Genomic DNA, 18,200 nt, shown 5'->3' on the forward strand with positions numbered 1-18,200 from the left:
CCCCCCCCCCTCCTGTGGATTTATCTTCGCGCGAGATATTTCACGGTGGATCCCGACGATATTTATATTCGTCGTTGTTAATAACGGCCCTCCCAATTAACAGAGGCGGGGGGGTTTCCCATTTCGACCCTTTCCGCGAGCGTGTTTGCGGAAAATAAATATCCGCTATCTCGGTCGGGAGTCGTTCGGGGATTTGATTCAGTTTCACGCGGCGTTGCGGCGGCGTTTATCATGATACGTGGTCCGCGTATCGACCAATAAAAATCGCTATGCATAAATGAGCAAGTTCCAAGGAAGATCGATGCGGATTGTCGAAAGCAGCGGGAACGACGAGACCGCGCTGATGCATAATGAAGGGAAAGGTCACGGCTGCCCGATCGAATATCGTAATTCCCGAGCGCGATGCCGAGAGTTATTTTTGCCAAGCGCGAGACGCGCGGGGGGGCCGTTCGATGTGTCACGCAACGACACGCCGGTCGACCGCCGCAAAAGTGGCTCCTCGCGGTGTGTACATAGCCTCTAAACCCTCCCCGAGAGAGAGAGAGAGAGAGAGAGAGAGAGAGAATTGTCTATGACAACTCTCGGCGTGCGTCCGCGCGATTAGGCGGAGAGGTGATGGCGCGATCGTTGGTGAACCGTGAAATGACGACGCGTCGCCGGCACGTTTCTGCCGATGCTTCACACGATGGGATGCGTCGTTGCCCTTCGTCGCGCCGCGTATTTCGAGCCGCGAGATTTTCGTTTTACACGTCGCATCGTCCCGGAGTGGGTGGATGTCAGTGGCACAGCTACGCGGGGGCAGCGGCGAAGGAGCATCGCCGAGGTATCGCCCGGGATAGCTGAAACTGACCCGTTCAGTTTCGCTCTCGTCGGTATTTGTCGTCATCATTTCTTCCTTTCTTTTTTTTTTGTTTCTCACCACGGTCGGATTATTATTGTCATCTTCTCCGGGCGAAAATGATGGAGTCTCGAGCTACGCCATTGGCAGTCACCCATGGGGCTTTTTACAGCGACATTAGACGGGCCTCATGGGTCCCTCGCGGGGCAACAAATTCCTACGACGATTCTCTACGCGGCGCTCGAACAAGGGGAGGAATAAAATGACGGATATATAAAACGGGGTCGCGCGTGATCGGAGCGGAACAAAGCGGGACCGTCGCGAGGGGGCCGCGTTTGACTCTCAGCGAGAGGTATTTATTATTTATCCCGTGTCGGGGGAAGCGATGCCCCGGACGATGAAATATAGAGAGAGTCGGCGTGTAATCCCGCGACTTGGGAACTACTCGAAACGAGATTTCGCGAATGACGATGCGTCGCAGCAGGTATAATAATGGCAATGATAATAGTGACTTTACTGGTCGCTACAAAGGAAGGAAAAGTAATCGTGTAAAATATAATAAGTAGAAATGGGGACTAAAAAGTGAGGCAACGGCAAAGAAGCTGGATACAGCTGCCTAACCCGAGGAGTAAATTCACTCATCGTTAATCGACGAACCGTTATATTGGCCGCAGTATAGCTCTCAGTTACATCACACGAATGTAATCCTGTGATTATTCGGCTATTTTACGGCCAATTTGTTTATAACAATGATACATTTATGGCTGATTTGTGTTGCTCCGCATATATGCCGATCAATCGATGAAGAGGGAAAGAGAAAATATGTTTTCGCATGTCTTGCGAGAAATGCAGCGGCAGTTGTCAATTTTTTACAACGAGAGATCGCCCCGTGCTTGAGAAAATTTACGAGAATCACGACGCGAATGATGAAAACCAAATAGGCTCTACGCGAGCGACGAGATCCGGAGGAGATAAAATCTCAAGCGAGAGAGGCTGGTTATCCGCGACATCGGTACAAAACGGCCGAGGCAGGTGCAGGTGCTCTCGATAAAGAACAAATCCCGGAATCACACCGCATCACGTACGGAAGTGCTCGACGAGAAAGCGCTGACTTTATCCCCCGAGACGAGTCTAGTCGAAGCGAAGGAGCTTACGACCGGGGAGCCGAGTGGCAGACATCGCTACGAGCGGGCGGATAAAGCGGGGAAGGAGTGAAAACGAGATACGCAGCGTGGGATGGGTGGGGGGGTGGTCGGGGAAGAGGGGGTTTCTCATTCGTCACCGTGGAAATCTCGAAACGAGCCGTGCGGCCGTCCCGACCTGACGTTACGTCGCAGTCGACACGGGGCCGTATTTTCCGGCGGAAATGCCGAGCACGAGATTGAGGGGGTTCACCGGAGCGGGGGATGAGAGGGGTCGGTCGGTCGGTCGGGACGACCAATTCGGAGTTCACTAACCGTGGAAATGTTACTGCCGCTACGGAAGGCCCGTGTTCGCTGCAACGTTGGGGGGACGGGGAATCGCGGAAAATCTGCATTTTCCGCGTGTTCGCGTTCGTAATGACGAAGAGACGCGATGCGAGGCGACGCTCGGGAAAGGAGCACGCGAATATCTTAGGAAACGAGGAGTCATTTCGCCGTCGTCGTCGGGAATATTTGTTTTTTTTCAACTGGCGCTTCCAGCGCTACTCGAGATTAATATCGTTCCTCGTGTCTCACGTGAATAACATCCGCGAACAGAACTACGTCCCGTGAGCCTCCATGAGAGCGATCTCGCTGTTTGACTTTACAAAATATATGTTCCCGTCAATTTTGCGAAACTTTCTCGCCCGTTGTAGACATCTAAACGTTGCCTCTTGCTTCCCCCGGGAAATAGAAGATTTAGAAAGGAGATTTGCGCTTCCGGGGAACCTTTATCAAATTACAATTCACACAGCACAGTATCGCGGATTTTAGGAAAGGCGATTGTATTTCTCCGCCGAGAAATGGAGTCTTCTTCATTTCCGCCACACGCTTACCGAGCGTGTCTCGTATTCTCCTCGACGAAACCGAGCCATTCTGTCAGTCGATTAATCCCCAAATTTATCATCGTTACGAACGGAAGGGAAAGAGACGGACGGCGTGAGAGAGGCGATCGCAAGTTTCGAACGTGGTTAAAGCTCAAACTTAAATTACGTATCAAAACGGAATTATACCCTCTCGCGCGATCTGCACCGGTGGTGCCCGCCGCATTTTCCCCTCCCCCCGCCCCACCCACCTCCCGGGGACTAATTTATGAAACTTACGTCCGTTCTAAGACGAGCTTAAATCTTCTTTCCACGGCGGAGTGTCGCTCGCGGTGAGCGTCGTGTCTCGTTGTTATCTTAACGGCTGCCACGGCTGCTAACGAGAATACAGACTGTTCGTTATCTCACCGACGAGAGCACGCGCAGACCCTCGCCAAGACGACGAAGACGACGACACTCGTGCTTTATATGCGAGCCGGAGACACCGGCGAGCGCGCGGTGCTCGTATCGCCGTCCTGTGACCTCACAGCCCTAACCCCGAGTTTGCTTTTAACACTTCAAGATTTTCAACCTCAATCCATCATCGCGCACCCTTACAAGTCCCGGACGCGACGTAGGATGCTTTCGAGAAAATGTTTGGAGAACGCTTATTTCCAAGATAAACGGCCGATGACTTTGAAACCGCGCGAGGTATGATAAACAATGATCAATTGTATCGCGTTCTAATTGAGAAAGGTAAAGTCAATTCGTAGCGTCCTCACGACGATATGCAAGAATTCGAGTTTGTATGAAAGCTCACCGAGATCTAATCGGTAATTCACCGATCGAAGAAAGCCGCCAGTGTACTTCCGCGCGGATCCGCCGATGGACTTCTTATTTTCGACACGGTCATTTTTTCTCAGCGGGCTTTCCTCCGTGAAACTCGGAGACTTTTCAGCACGAACGCAATTCCGACTCGGCGAGGAGGCGATGACGCGCGGTCCCGAAAGGAAAAAAAAGCCGCCGGTGGTACGGGATACTTTACGGCGCCGTTTGCCGGACGAGCCGAATTACACAGCCGCGACACCTTCGAACCGCGCGAGAGAACGCGGCACTCAGGTAGAATTTTTACCGGGCGTTCGCGCGCGTATTTCTCCTTTTTACAACTGGTCCTCGGCGCGTAAACGCCCCGGGCCGACCCGTTAAAGACGCGCCAGGCCACGAGGAGTTAATTAACGTCGCGACAAGTAGTCCCCCCGCATTCGAGGATACGCCCAGTGACATACATAGTTAATCGCGCGGGACTCGTCCACCGGGTGAATACCTAACGACGGAATCCCGCGAAAAGTCTCGCGGTCGTAAAGAAGCGCGACGGTGCTGCCGCCAGAAGCGGCGCTCGACATCTCGCGCGGACATTACGCAGGGGGAGGAGGGGGGGACGTCTTAACGAGAGATAAACGATCGTGTGACGGAGAGAAGAAGAGACCGGAGGAAGAGAGAGAACGTAGCAAGAAGCTGCGTCTCAAGCGGCGTCCGTAATAGGCGCGGTAAGCTTTAACCCGTAAGAAAATGACCAGTCACAGTCGAATGTGAGAAGAATAATCGATTGTGATTGGTCAATTTTTCACGGCTTGAGGCTTACTGCACCTAATGCAGGCACGGCTTTAGAGATCGCTTTCCCGAGACTGATCAGCGTAATTAACGGCTCTTCGAACGAAGATTGATTTTCTTTATTAACGTAGCGCACGTCCCGAGACGGCGTAACAATACGAATACCCGGGGACGAGCGGCGTCGTTCATCATCGCCGATATCGCGTATTCCACGCGGCGACTCCACAGATCGGCGCGATCCGACGAAGAGGAGGACGTTACGCGTAGATTCTTACGAACATGAATCGACGGTAGACGGCGGTGGAAGTCGTCCGAACGCACGGACGGGCGGAAGAGTGATTCGCCGCGAGTTCCCGGGTTCATCGCGAAGATCTTCCTTCTCCTCGGCGCTTTCGGGACGCGCGTCTCGATTTATCACGTCCGGCTCTGCGTCCGGTATTCCTGCGTCTCGGTGGACCGACGTCCGGGCAACAACGGGATCTTTTCTCGCCTTACCTACCTACCTCCGGTTACGAGTCGGTGTGTAAAGCGTTGTTCGCGGATGCGCTCGCTTAAAACGCGCGACGGACGCCGGCGATGCGTTCGTGAATGCAATGACGGCATGCGCGCTTTCTCACACCGGGAGATCGTTATCCCCGCGGCGGTCCGTGGGCCTAGACAAACGTACATAAATTGAACGCGCCGAGATTAGGGGGTTGCTCAGCTGGTAACCACTTTGTAACAGCGCCGTGACCGGGGACTGAGACGAATGGTAATGGCTCTCTACGATAGCGTCGCCAACACACGCGGCTGCCAAGAGGCGCTTGACCCGATCCGAGCAGTCGGACGCCTCCTTTCCCGCTTTTCCTTCGTCCTTCCCGCGTCCTTCTTTCCCGGCCGTGATTAGCCCGCTCATTCCCGATAAGATCCCCCATCGTGGATCGCTGCGATTCCCGCACGCGTTCCGGAGAAGTTCGCGAGACTTTCTGATTTTCGTGCCGAAAGGACTCGGGTGGGGCGCAATTTTTTCGAAAATTAACGAAAAAGAAGTAATGTTAAATGTGATAATATGCTATAATAATAGATTGTACTGAAATGTTCGTGTTAATCTTTAGATTAACGTGATTAAAGGCCGACTATAGGCGTCAAGCCGGCTCCCCAAAATGTGGCAAATGTAGGCGAACGTTAGCAATTATATCGATCACGTGCGTTGGGCGAATATAACATACGTGACGTGCAAAGTGTCCGATCATTTTCTCGGGATCCTTGGCGTGCAGGTGAAATTGGACGGAAAAGTCATGTACCATTTTGCAAAATTCGCGATAGTTAAGGAGGAATTCATTAATTTGTATCAACTAATGAGCGAACGGGAAGGCCGGACTCCGTATAAAAAAAAGGAAACTTCTGAAGATGTCCCAGCAACGATGGATATCAACTGATAGCGAGAATCGTGCTTCTTTTCGATATGCAATCCCGTGTCACATGCCGTTCGCCGCGTTACTCCGCCTCTGGAAATTAGTCGATGCTTATCGTTGCTGAAAGATTTTCTGAAGTAAGCCATTTTTCATTAGCTCACGCAGATTAATCAATTTCTCATTAACTATTGCAAATTTTGCAAAATGATACATCACTTTCCTGCTCAGTTTTACCTGCACACTACCGGATCCCGAGGAAATTATCGAATATATCTTGCATAAATATAACATATGTAATATAATATCACATATGATATAACGTAATATAATATAATAACACCCGTGATGCACGCACTGTGGAGTCGGCTTCAGACCGGAAATCCTCGTGTACGAATAGCATCTATCCGACGCTATTCGTTCATTGCGTACTACGAGCAGCGCCTTTAGGCGTTCTTCATTACTTACTTACTTACGCGTATCTAATTTATTCATCCATATCTTTTCATTTAATTACCTTATTATGATTAAAATCTCTTGAAAATAACAAATAAGATTAAAATAATATTATTTTACTTCGATATTATTTACTATTATTTCAAGAATAATTTTTAAATATATCAAGATACACATAATAATTAAGAAGAGGCATGCGCATACCTTAATATCACATAGTATTTTGTGATCTAATGCACCGGTGAAAAAATGTCCGATTGTTGTTCCGGTGGTCTCCTGATCTTTTAACGTCGACATTTCGGAATTGGTTGATCAAGAGTCGGCTCTACGTGGATTTCAGTTCGGTTTTCCCTCGGAGCTCCAGGCGGAGCGACGGTGCGCGAGATGAAACGAATTTCGCGCGTTGCGTATTGCGTTATTAGATAGAATTTCGCGCTCGACTCTGATTTTTATCATCGTTCCACACGACGAACGTCCCCCGGCTCGAAAGCGACGGTGTCGCGCCGACCGGAGATTTCGCGGGAAACGGCGGAAAAGGGGGAGACTTCTCGCGCGCGCGGAATCGCGTCGGCGGGTCGAGGCAGCGCGAATCGATCCGCGCGCGGACAGAGAAAGCGTGACACAAGCCGCTAATTAACCCCCGACGAGCGGGCCCGCTCGTTATTAGCGCTTTACCGCGCGTACAACGGTCGCGTGAAGAATTAGAAATCCCACAGGCCATTATCGTCGCCTACTAATCCGAGCGCGCGCGGACGAAGGGGCCGACTGGGGGTTCGACGGCACTTCCGTAATTAAGCGTGCCGAGGTACGCGAGTAATCGCGAGAGGTTACTCGACGCGCGTAATTACTCGTCGGGCGCGCGCGCGCCTGTTCCAATGTCTCTCTGTGTGGATTTACATGTAATTGCTGCGCATGGCGGCCACGGGATGGCGGTGGCGGCATACTTACGTTTGCAGGCCTTGCGATGCGTGATCGGTCTCGCCGGGTCCCTGTAGTAACCTTCTTTGCAATAATGACAGTGCCTTCCCGCGGTAGAGTGTCGGCACTGCAGACAAATACCACCGCTGACGCGGCCCGACAGCTTGTACAGCTCCATGTTGAATCTGCACTTTCTCGCGTGGAGGTTGCAGTTGCACACTGGAACAGGTAACGCGGTAATTTCAGAGTCGGCGCGTACAAGACAGTGCGACAGGCGGGCCGCGTTATTTTACGACCGCTATTTCCTTTCATTTCCTGCCGTCCCTCTTCCTCACGCGATTCCGCTCGTATTCGCGCGGTTTTCTCGCGCTTCGAGCCGAGTCGTAATCGCGATTAGTTCGGCGATCGCTTCGCGGATATTATCGGGCCGCTTCATTCGCGCTTCCTCGCACCTTTCCCTATCGACGCGCCTTTCGTCCGGTCACGAGGAAACTCGCGTCTTCATAATAATAAGGGTCCTTTATTCACGGGGATAACTCTTTAGCGTGCGTAATTAAGTAAATATCGTACAGATATTTCGACGAGCAAATATTAGAAAGAAAGGTGAGATTATAAAGAAAGAAAATAGGAAATCAGTGTGAAATAAGATAAATATATGATATAAGATAGAGTGGAAACATACGTTAGGCTTGCAAGATCGCACGCGCGTAATAACACGTTTGAAGCGGATGACGTTCCATGAAAATGGTCTACTGGGAACTGAGAATGAATTAGCAATCACGCGCAATCTGTTTAATTAAAAATGGCAATTGGTGTGAAATTAAATTATAAAACTCAGTGATGTTCAATTAGAAAAAACTGGGCAATGTTTTAAGGATTTTGTCGGAACATTTAATTGTATTAATTCTAGTTGGAGTTATCGATATCGCGATATAAAAGATTAGAAATATAAAGAGATGATGATTTGTCAATCGAACATATCGTTGGCTGGTCCACGAGTTATCTCGTATCTTGGCGTTGTACAATGGCAAAAACCAAGGACAAAAGTTGCAAAGAGCCGATCAACAATATACCGAAACGGAAATACAAGGGAAGATGCTCGTGTGAGAAGATCTTTTCCCGGAAGAGGACATTTATATCCTCCAATTTTCCACGAGGCCTTCAGAGACGAGGAGGCAAGCACGCGCTTCGAATATTGATTCGTCTTCCGATCGCGATCGTTCGCCTCCCTCGCGCGATGCAAATGCCCCAAGTTGATTTTTGCATACGCGCACACGAGTTTGCTTATGCGAGTATTAATGACCACTCGAAGGAACGCCGGCTATTACAGCTATGCAGAACTAAACACACGTTCGCGCGAATAGATTAATAAGCGTTGACTGGGCGACTGAATCACGACGCTCCTTCGCTCGGGAGGGCGGCATTCATCCCGCCGGCCGGGGAATGCCTCAAATGCCATCTATTCTACTTTAATTACGCATTGCTGCGAGGTAATAAACGTCCCGCCCAGCCGACGCGGCGCAAGTGCGAGGCGAGCCTCTCTCGCGCCCGTCCATATTACATCTCTCGCCGGGGAACTGCGCGGCAGATATTTCAAGGCATTCCATGCGATTGAAGCATCGAGCGCGGCCACCCGCCACTCGTTAATATCACAGGTACTCGTTCCTTCGCGGAACAACGGAGCGTGCTTCTTCCGCACTTATCACGGTAATTAGTCCCGAGTTTATTCATCCGGTCCCACCGAGGAAGATGCCTCGAGGGGCTCGTCTTCGTTATCGGACGACGGTCCTCGACTTCTCCTCTCGTTTCCGCGCTCAATTCTCAGCGTGCTGCTATTGCGTCGCCAACCGAGCACTGTGACGAGAGACGAAATCCGGAGGACCCGTCGTGACTCAGAACGCGGAGCCTCCCACGTGAAAACGCGGGGCAACGTAAACCCAAGCTTATCTTCACGATTATATATAGACGTTCCAAAATCAACGCGTGTCTTTAATACGACAGATTCTCTGGGATATCGCAAGATGAAAGGTTCACGTACGAGAATATCGATGGTTTCTGCGACACAAGCGATCGAGGAAGCGAGGCTTTTCGGAAACTAAATTTCGAACGACCGATAACGAATCAATGACAAAATTGTTTTCTTCAAATCAATTTCAAGGCGAACTTTACTTTTGCAGAAGCTTAATTTTATGCCTCGGTTATGGGTTTATTGATAAAAATTACTTGTTTTATTTAGTGTTCTTTGTAATCTCAAAATTTGCCGGTCTAATTTCGGGACACCCTGTATGGCATTGTCAATTGAGATAATGTTCTCAATTATAAAAAATAATCACAGAGTGGGTGTAGCTACACTCGTCATTCCTGCGAGGTTTCGATTTCTCGATTCGTCGAACTTCTCTCACAAGCGGAGGAACTCCGTCGGGAAGTCTCGATAGGCAAAAGGAGAATCTCGACGGATTCGCGTGTGTGGCCGGACTTACGCGCTAAATTGGGTTTAGGGCTCGCTTAATTTCGACCAAGTTCAACGAGAGAAAGAAATCACCGGGGGGATTCACAAGTCACTGTCCCCGTGACTTTGCTCGCTCGTTCGCTCGTCCATCGAGCTTCTCGAGCAGCTTGGCCAAGTGCCTCGGCAAGGAGAATCGTGCCGTAACTTCGTCTACTCGAGCACGCCGTCGGGAGAGCGCGTCTTCCTCGCGACGCCTCGGAAACATAACGGAATAATTGAAAGCGCGTCTAAGAGTGGAGAAAAGACAGGTAGAGAGAGAGAGAGAGAGAGAGAGATGTGGCGTGAACGGCCAAGGGTGGAATCGAGCTTGCAATTTTAACGATCCACCCGCTCTCATGGATTCTCTCGACCCAATAATCCGACGTGTCGAACTCTCTTTTTCTCTCTTTCCCTCTGTTTCCTCCTCTCCCCCGGGGGGGAAGAGGAGAGCGTGCCTTACTTCCCGCTTGCGACCGGCACTCGTTACCGCGACTTTTTTCCCCGGCGCTTCCGACGCTCTCTCTTCGTCCTCCTTTTTCTCTCGCTCGCGGATACTGCTGACGTCGCTCGTATTCCGCTTAGCTGCAGTCGCGATTTATACCTGCTCTCTTACAAATTAGTGGCGCGCTATAATCGATTACGGGGGGAAGGGTAGCCGGGCTGCCCAAAGGGGGAGAGCCAAAGAGAGAGAGAGAGAGAGAAGCTTCGCTTTAAATTAAAGTAGTGAGAACGTGCGCGTAATGAATGTATCGATATACCCTCTGGTAGGTTGAAAATCGACAGATTAATTACTTATGAAGCGCTTTGTACTTCCGAGTTTGCCGACCGGTAGGGGAGACAGGAGCTAGTTGACCTCAGGGGTATGTTGCTCATGTGATCTCACGTATATCTTGAAAGGAACAACAGGATACGAAAATGCGAAATGATCCTTTTAGAACATAAATACTTTTGCCTGAGTGTTATTAAAATCAGAATAATATTACAGTTAAAAAAAACCGGTCTAGTAGTAGTAAAGTAAATTTTCGAGACTCCCGAAATTTTTTTATCAATATTTCCCATCGTGAACGAGTCAAGTTTAAATAAAGCGACGTGTTACTTAAATAGCTAGAATGTTTCTCGCAAGTGTGTGATGTACTGTTTCGGGTAATAAATACGATTTTCATTCATGAAATGACCGAAATTGAGCATATGGACGGCTGGAATGAAGTTGGATCGTATTTAAGGCTGTGGTGATCAGCGCCTAGTTTCAGTAGTGGAAGCTATCGGGCGTCTGTCACGATTTTTTATCATATACAGCTTTCTTACCCTGCGCTACTAGGCAATTGGATCAGGGCAAAGTAGCTACGTTGCTACATGTTTGTGGTTTTGGTTATTACAGAACAAAATACACAGTTAACAGAATCATGGTGGATATTGACACACAGAAAAAGGTTATCTCTATCATGTTTGTACAAACGCGACAATTAGTTGTCCGAGAAGTTGTAACTTCGAAATTTGAAAATATAGGACATCCAGCCCCTAGTCTTCCCTTAAAGAATTCGACGAGCAGACCGCGTTTCCCAACTGTGAAATAATATTTAAGTGTTTTATCATTGTCGTCAAGCGAGAATTTCTCTGATAAATGCCAAATGAACGTGTGTGACCGTTGCTACGACTTGGCGTTGTTCTCGGTGGAACAAACAGACGCTGATTGCAACGCGAAATACGAGCAAGCGAGCGAGCGAACTGTTGCTTCCGGACAAATCATCAGGGGCTCGGATGCTTATTCCTTTCGATCGTGATTCAATTTATAGCAGCAGTCTTGTGTACTCCACCGTACGTTCGTTAACGAAAACGAAAGAGAGAGAGAGAGAGAGAGAAAGAGAGTTCCGTCCGTCCGGGCCGACTGATATATTTTTAAGCCCCGGCCGTTTCTTCCTCACTTGCGAGTTGTTCCTTCTTAATTATGTTCTTTACGATCCTACTCGATATCACCCGTCGAATATCATATGTCCGGGATGAGCATCGCTGAAAGTGAGAGAAAGAAAGAGAAAGAAGTGCATCAACAGTCGCGATTCACGCGCAATTCAAGCGCTCTCTGATTTGACTCTTCGTGGGCGTCGGCGAGATTCGGCAAAAGTATCGGCCAGAGTTCGAGACGCGGTTTATTTAACTCGAGATCGATCGCGTTTTCATGATACGCTTTCATTGCGGTCCGGAGAAAATCTCGAGCCGCGATTTATGGGTGCAGTCTGACCGGTCGGCCGGCGCGAAGCGCGGGATTTGATCGATGGATAAGAATGTTGTTGAATCCGAGTCAGCCGCCGTGTATCGGGGGTCGATCGGATAACCTTTCGATACTTAATAACCACGCTCGGCCACCGTCTGAAATTCCTCCGGATCGGTTCCTGTTATTAAGCCGTAGCTGGCCCACGTCAGAGCGCCGTGGCTTGTCTTCGTAGAGAGATGATCGTCGCAATTAGCGATTAATCGGAGCGAGTCTCCGCCGGCAAGTTGAAGCGGCGAATTAGCGTTTTCGGATCCGCGCAGTCGATATTAATTAACCACCGGCCGAATCCCACGGCTCCGTAATAGACGAGGTGTTGCGTAGGATCCCGATTCTTTTCAGCGCGCCTCTCGTAAATCAATATAATCGCGGGGAAATAAAGCGCCGCCTAAAGTAAACACACCGGGACGGCGCGCGCGCGCCGGTAAATCTCTCTTTCCCGATTAAATTAGTCCCCCCTCTCTCTCTCTCCCCCTCTCTCTGCGAAGGATCAAAAGCGATTTATGTGAGCGCTTTATTTCTCATTCGAATAATAGCGGTATTTTTTTCCACCGATAATGATCCGGCTCGTGGAGAAAATGTATTAGAGGGGACATGAAAAATGGGACGTGTAAGAATACGGTGTAAAATCCAAACCCGGTTTTACGAAGGTCATTTACAACGATTATCGAGCAATTTGTTACACTGCTCTGAATATTTCTAAACGCATTAGTCACTGCTTCTTCTTCTTTAATTAGAGAGCACAACGAGGGACGCATTTTGAAAGTGATCGCGATTTTCCCACGAATTCGACATCGATGTTATTATATGACCTCTTCTTCAACCCGTCGTCGGATGTGCTCGGATTCTCGGCATTCCTCAATCTTTCCGCTATCGCGCGTTTGTGTCGCGGCCTTCCTCTGGAACGCGTGAAACGCGTCTGCAGGCGTTTTGTCTTAAAGAAGATTAGATACGCGCGTTCTCTCCCGAATTTCAACCGGGGAGGAAACGACGAGTCTCGAGGGACGATCTGCCTCTCGTCTCGACACTGTCGTACAACAGTGAAACGCGAGTAGATGCCTGACCTGGCTTTTGTCAGGGGAACTTGCTTGGCTGTCTCGTTCCGTTCGGAACACGCGCGCTGACGGATATCTTTAAACTGTATCGTTCGCCGCCGTGTGTTCTTTCGGCTGCGTATCCCCGTGGGAAATAATTCCCTTCCTATTCTCCGCGTATTAATTTGCCGGTAGACGAACACGCGCGCCGGATGAATCACGGCTCACCGAGCCGAACGAGAAGGATGCACCGCAGTGGGCGTCCGTGAAAAGTGAAGTCGTAGAAATTCCGCTCGTGGAAATTTCGATCACCGACATTACGCTCCTCACTCTCGCCCGCGAGAAATTTCCACGCGCGTTTTCCGCCTTCGGTTGTGCGGAGCCGAACGAGCGTATATGAGTGGAATAAATTGCCGTTACGTCACGTCTCGTTACACCGTGCCGTTCGACGCTAAAAAAGCGCCGTTAGAGGGGAAACTCGATTACTTTAATTGGACACCTGCGTGGGCCAATCGGTTGATCGAAAAATCGACGAGTTTTCACCTGCGACAACCGCGTTCTCCGTCTCGCAATTTTTATCTTAATTCTCTGATAGGATCAAACGCTTTCTATACTTCTCATTATTTCTCTCTCTCTCTCTCTCTCTCTCTGGATATCTCCATATCCAGTAATTAGAGAGACACGGTGTTTGTGTACGCGAGTTTAATCTCGGCCAGGCAAATCAATCGCCTGGTCGAAACCACATGGTCGATCGCCTCGATAAATATTTCATTTCGCGATGAACATCCCCCTCTCGAAACTCCCGAGCTGGGAGTACGTGATTTCTTCGAAAATTGCTCGAACCCATATTTGTGGCTGGGCAAACACGCCTGCGGGACCTCGCCTAATATAGGAGAGAGAGTAGATTGCTGTACCGCGTTTCTTCCTTTTTTATCGCGCCGAAATTGATCCGGCGTCTATTAGAAAAAACTAGAAGAGATAGAATCTAGAAACCTAGATCCCCTCTCATTCCACCGCTCGCTACGCGTCGCACCTCCGTCGCGCGCAGCAAAAGCTGCGAAGGTAAAAGAGAGAGAGAGAGAGAGAGAGATTAGTGATTTGAATTTCTCGCGGAACGAGCAATATATTTTCTTTCTCTTTCTCTTCCGATATCAACTCGTCTTTGCGTTTCGTTCGCGAAGTACAAACGTGGATCGTGCGCGGCGCATCGTGAGCGTCGTTTTTAAGTGAACTTTTTAAAAATTACTAGTCAAGAACACACACATACATACACGCACATACGTGGTGCGCGAGAGAACAGCGAAACGCGGAATCGTCGTTGAAACTTCCCTTCGTTTCGCCCGACTCCTCTTTCTCTCCTATCCAGCAAGAATTCCAGCGCCGCGAGCGAGTGGTCGATTCATATACCTCGAGCGTTTCGCTAACACGTTCAGGTATGCCCGGCCCTTTTATTGGTACAGCGCGCAGCGCGCTACGTGCCTGGAATTCTTCTCGGAAATCTTGAAACGTAACGAAAAGCGCTCGTTTAGGTCGTCGGGGATGATCGACGCGATTCTTCTTGATGTCTCTACATTGGCAATACCTCGATTCCTTGCAATTTCCGCGCACACCTCTTCCTCGAGAAATTCCAAGCTAATAAAGCGTCCCGATTGCTTTCTTCGCGGCCGTACGGCGTATCGATATTCCCGACGCTTCGGCCGGCGGGATCTTCTTGAAAATGGCGAAATTGAAATTTACATTTACACCAGAAATAGGCCGAGTGATATCGTCCAGAAATGACGACGAAACTTCGCGACATTTTGTGGAAAATTCACGTTTTACATCGGAGATCGAGGTTTCGGCTGACAGTGTTTTTTAGTAAACTCGAGCATAGTTTTTGGAGCTTTGCTTATTTTTGCCATGCTTTTGTTGTGTCCTCTTAGCACACCGTCCATTAGCCTTACATTGGAGAGTACCGCACTTGATTGAACCAACAGTTTATGACCCATTAACACCTTGTTTCTCTATCGTTTCTCTAATTTTTTTTTTTGCGATGTTTTAACAAGTACAAGACTTTTCAATTGCAATTCACTGAAGATGACCCAGAGTATGCTTGAAACGATACATTATACACCTTGACAGCGCTATAATTATCGATTTGTGAAATACTTAATATTTGGATACATACAGGCAAACCGCTTTATCAGCATCTGATTTTAAATCCCCTGTCTGTTTACCCCATTTTTTGCATTTGATTGTACATCAGTAGAGTCTTAATTTCGTGTTGAATTATCCACGGTACAATTCCACCTCCACTAATTGCAAATTAACTCTCATCGAGTGTCGGGATACCTGTGCAGTTTATACACACGATTGCTCGCGTCGCGAGGAAAGAGCAAGGTCATCAGAAAAATCGACTTCGAGTTCTCGAAGATGCTCACGCTGCCGTGACAAAGCCGATGTAAGAAGGAGGGAAGTTTCCGTTCGCGCGTGTATCAGGAGAATTTATCCATGTACGAATAGCATGACACGAGAGAGTTCAAGAGGCGACGCGTCTCTTCGCGCTGCGCGCTCAAATTTATGGCACGAGTGTCGCGCCCGGGAAATCGTTACGGGATGGATTTTAATTTAAGTCCCGCGCTAAAACTTTAAATGGAGTCGCCACGGGAAGAGCGAGTGTCCGGGCGAGTGTCTCTTTCTCTCTCCCTCCGTAACGCCGCGTAAATCCGTAATTGCATCCTGTCGTGCCAAGGACCCTTTTATCCCATCATTTGCGGTCGGAACCCACGCCGGGGCTTCGAGCCATAGATAACGCGAGCTGCGCGATTATCCGCGCGCGCGCGCGTTCAAGAAGTTATCCCCACAGGTGCTCCGTCCATCCGCCGGCTCTCCTCTCTCCCTCACCTAGAGAGCTTACTCTCGGCAATCGCGCGAATCGGCCTTGCCAGATGCGCGATAATTATCGCATCGGCCCGATAAGTTTATTACAAAATTGCAGCGGCCGGCGCGCTCGGCCGCGAAACAGATGCGAGTTAAGTCTCTCCCGTAGACCGTATTTCAATCGCTTGTGTATCCCGACGAGGCGGTTTTCGCGCTCGTGTGCGCGCGCGCATACGTGCCTTTTCTTTATAATATACGTCGGCCGGGACGCATCTCACCGGATTTAATATCGTAATTGCGAGCGTGTGCACGCTAAAACGCTGCCCCGACATTCGAGCCGATTAATCGAGGCGCGATCGGCTCGCTCCTTTTTATCTGACGCGGAGAGAGAACGCGAGGAAGGAACAGGGGAGATTCGCTCTCTTCGTCGCCCTCTTTCGGAAACGGCCGCCGACGGGATTCTGAAGTGCACTCGGAGCCGATTAACATGAAAATGCGCGAGTTATGCGCGCACCACGCCGGGAGTATTTTTCCGAGTCCAGCCGAACGGTCCTCGAGCTTTTTCGCAGCGTCTCGCTAAGCAAAGTGACGACCACGTCGCCGGGGATACACAATAAGTTACCGTACACGACTCCGTTACGCGCCTCTAAAGTGTCGGCGGCGCTCGTCGGTGCCGTCGTAAAAGCCCCGCGCGCGCGCCAATCGAGCGAGAATTTCGATTATTGCGCGCGAGCGCGATCGTTAACGAGGCATTTATTGCGCGCGACGCCGGGATAAAAACCGCCGACCGGCCCCGGTCGTACGTCGTTCGCCGAGCCATTAAGGCGTACGCCGCTGGAAACGCGCTCCTCCGGCCCGGACGAGTCGAATTCCCGCCGCGCCGAGGACGCTGCGCTCCTCTCTCGTTCCTTCCTGCCTTCCTTCCTTCCTTCCCTCACGAAGGTAGAAAACCGGTAGCCGTCGTTGCCTCTCCCCCCCCCCCTACCCTTCGCCCCCCGGTTGGGATTAGGAAAAAATTCCACGTAGCGCCGCTTAATGAACCGATTTTAATTTTGAGCGGCGCGACGCCCACGGAATAATTAATTAAGAGCGCCCCCGCCCTCCGCCGCGGGCCCTTTTCCCGAGGCTACGTCGACCGCACGAAAAAAGGGACCGATGGAGGAGAAGGGGGAGTGAGAGAGGGGGGAGGGAGAGAAAGTAAAGGAGACGCGCTTTTGACGCGCTTCTTTCCCCGGACGGACGGCTCGGTTTCTCGACTGTGGGAAATCCGCGCGGACAAATTGGCCCGGCCGAGAAGGCGCGCCTAATTCGCCTCGTTTTCCGCGCGATCATGCAGATCAGCGGGGCCGTCGTCGTGACTCCTCGTCGCCGACCGAGAGAGAGAGAGAGAGAGGGAGACTGCGACGCCAGGATTGATTTCTCTCGTCGGGCTACGCGCCGGGAATAATGATCCGGGGGTATTATTCGCCGCGGGTAGGCGACTCGGTCATTAGCGAGATCAAATTAAGAAGGACGAAGATCGGTTGCCCGGTTGATTAATCGACCGTTAGCGTCTGTCACGGTGGCATCGTTTCGCGCGAGATGTTCCGCGAACGTGGAAGAGGCCGATCGGAATTGCATTTGTTTTGCGCCGGGCGCAGCGAGCGTTCCTTAATGGAAACTCGATACAGGAGACGCTATTTTTCCTCTCTCTCTCTCTCTCTCTCTCTTTCTCTTTTTAACGCATCTCGCACAAGGTACAAATTCAAAAGATACTCGAAATAAAGTACCGTTTTTATTTACGACGGCTCCGAGGCAACACGGGGAGAATCGAGCGACGGTCGGAAATAAAAAACAACGACGCGTACTTTCTCCGACGCGTCGCGCACAGAGGAGGAAAGAGAGTACGGATGAGAGTAACTCTGACCCCTTCCTCGGTTCGGGTACGCGTACATAATTCAGTCGTCCGTATTATCGGACGATCCTCCTCCTCTCTCCCCTCCGGGCCCCGGCTATTGTGCGGCGACGGCGATCGCTAATTAATATTCGCTTAAGAGGACCACCGGCACGAAGCGACCGGTGGCCCGGGCTCTTGAAGCGCGCGATCTCCTCCGCGAACGAGAAACGCCGGCAGGAAGACGACCATCGCGCTTGGTTATTAATGCCAAGTCGCCGGCGTCGCTCGGCCGACCGAAAGTTTCGCCGTCCGGTCGATCCCCGCGTGGGACGATTCGCCCCGACGGGACTCTCGGAGCTTAGTCCCGAACTCTCGGCTAAAGAGGAGGAGGAGGAGGAGGAGAGATGGAGGAAGGAGGAACACCTGTGCTGAAATTACGAGCTAATTTTCGGGGCGCACAGAGAGGTAGGGGGGCGCGG

General features: G+C 50.4%; 1 protein-coding gene across 1 annotated transcript in view; it reads right to left on the reverse strand.

Annotated features, from left to right (window-relative positions):
- The window catches only part of LOC106748393 (netrin-1-like), a 213,122-nt gene that overhangs the window by 96,568 nt on the left and 98,354 nt on the right, over positions 1-18,200 (reverse strand). The window contains exon 2 of the mRNA XM_014626848.1: positions 7,229-7,417. Coding sequence (XP_014482334.1) covers positions 7,229-7,417 — 189 coding nt within the window. The remainder of the gene's footprint in view (positions 1-7,228; positions 7,418-18,200) is intronic.

The sequence above is a fragment of the Dinoponera quadriceps genome, unplaced genomic scaffold (genome assembly GCF_001313825.1).
Source record: "Dinoponera quadriceps isolate SergipeBrazil2010 unplaced genomic scaffold, ASM131382v1 scaffold2183, whole genome shotgun sequence".
NCBI classification, from domain to species: Eukaryota; Metazoa; Arthropoda; class Insecta; order Hymenoptera; family Formicidae; genus Dinoponera; species Dinoponera quadriceps.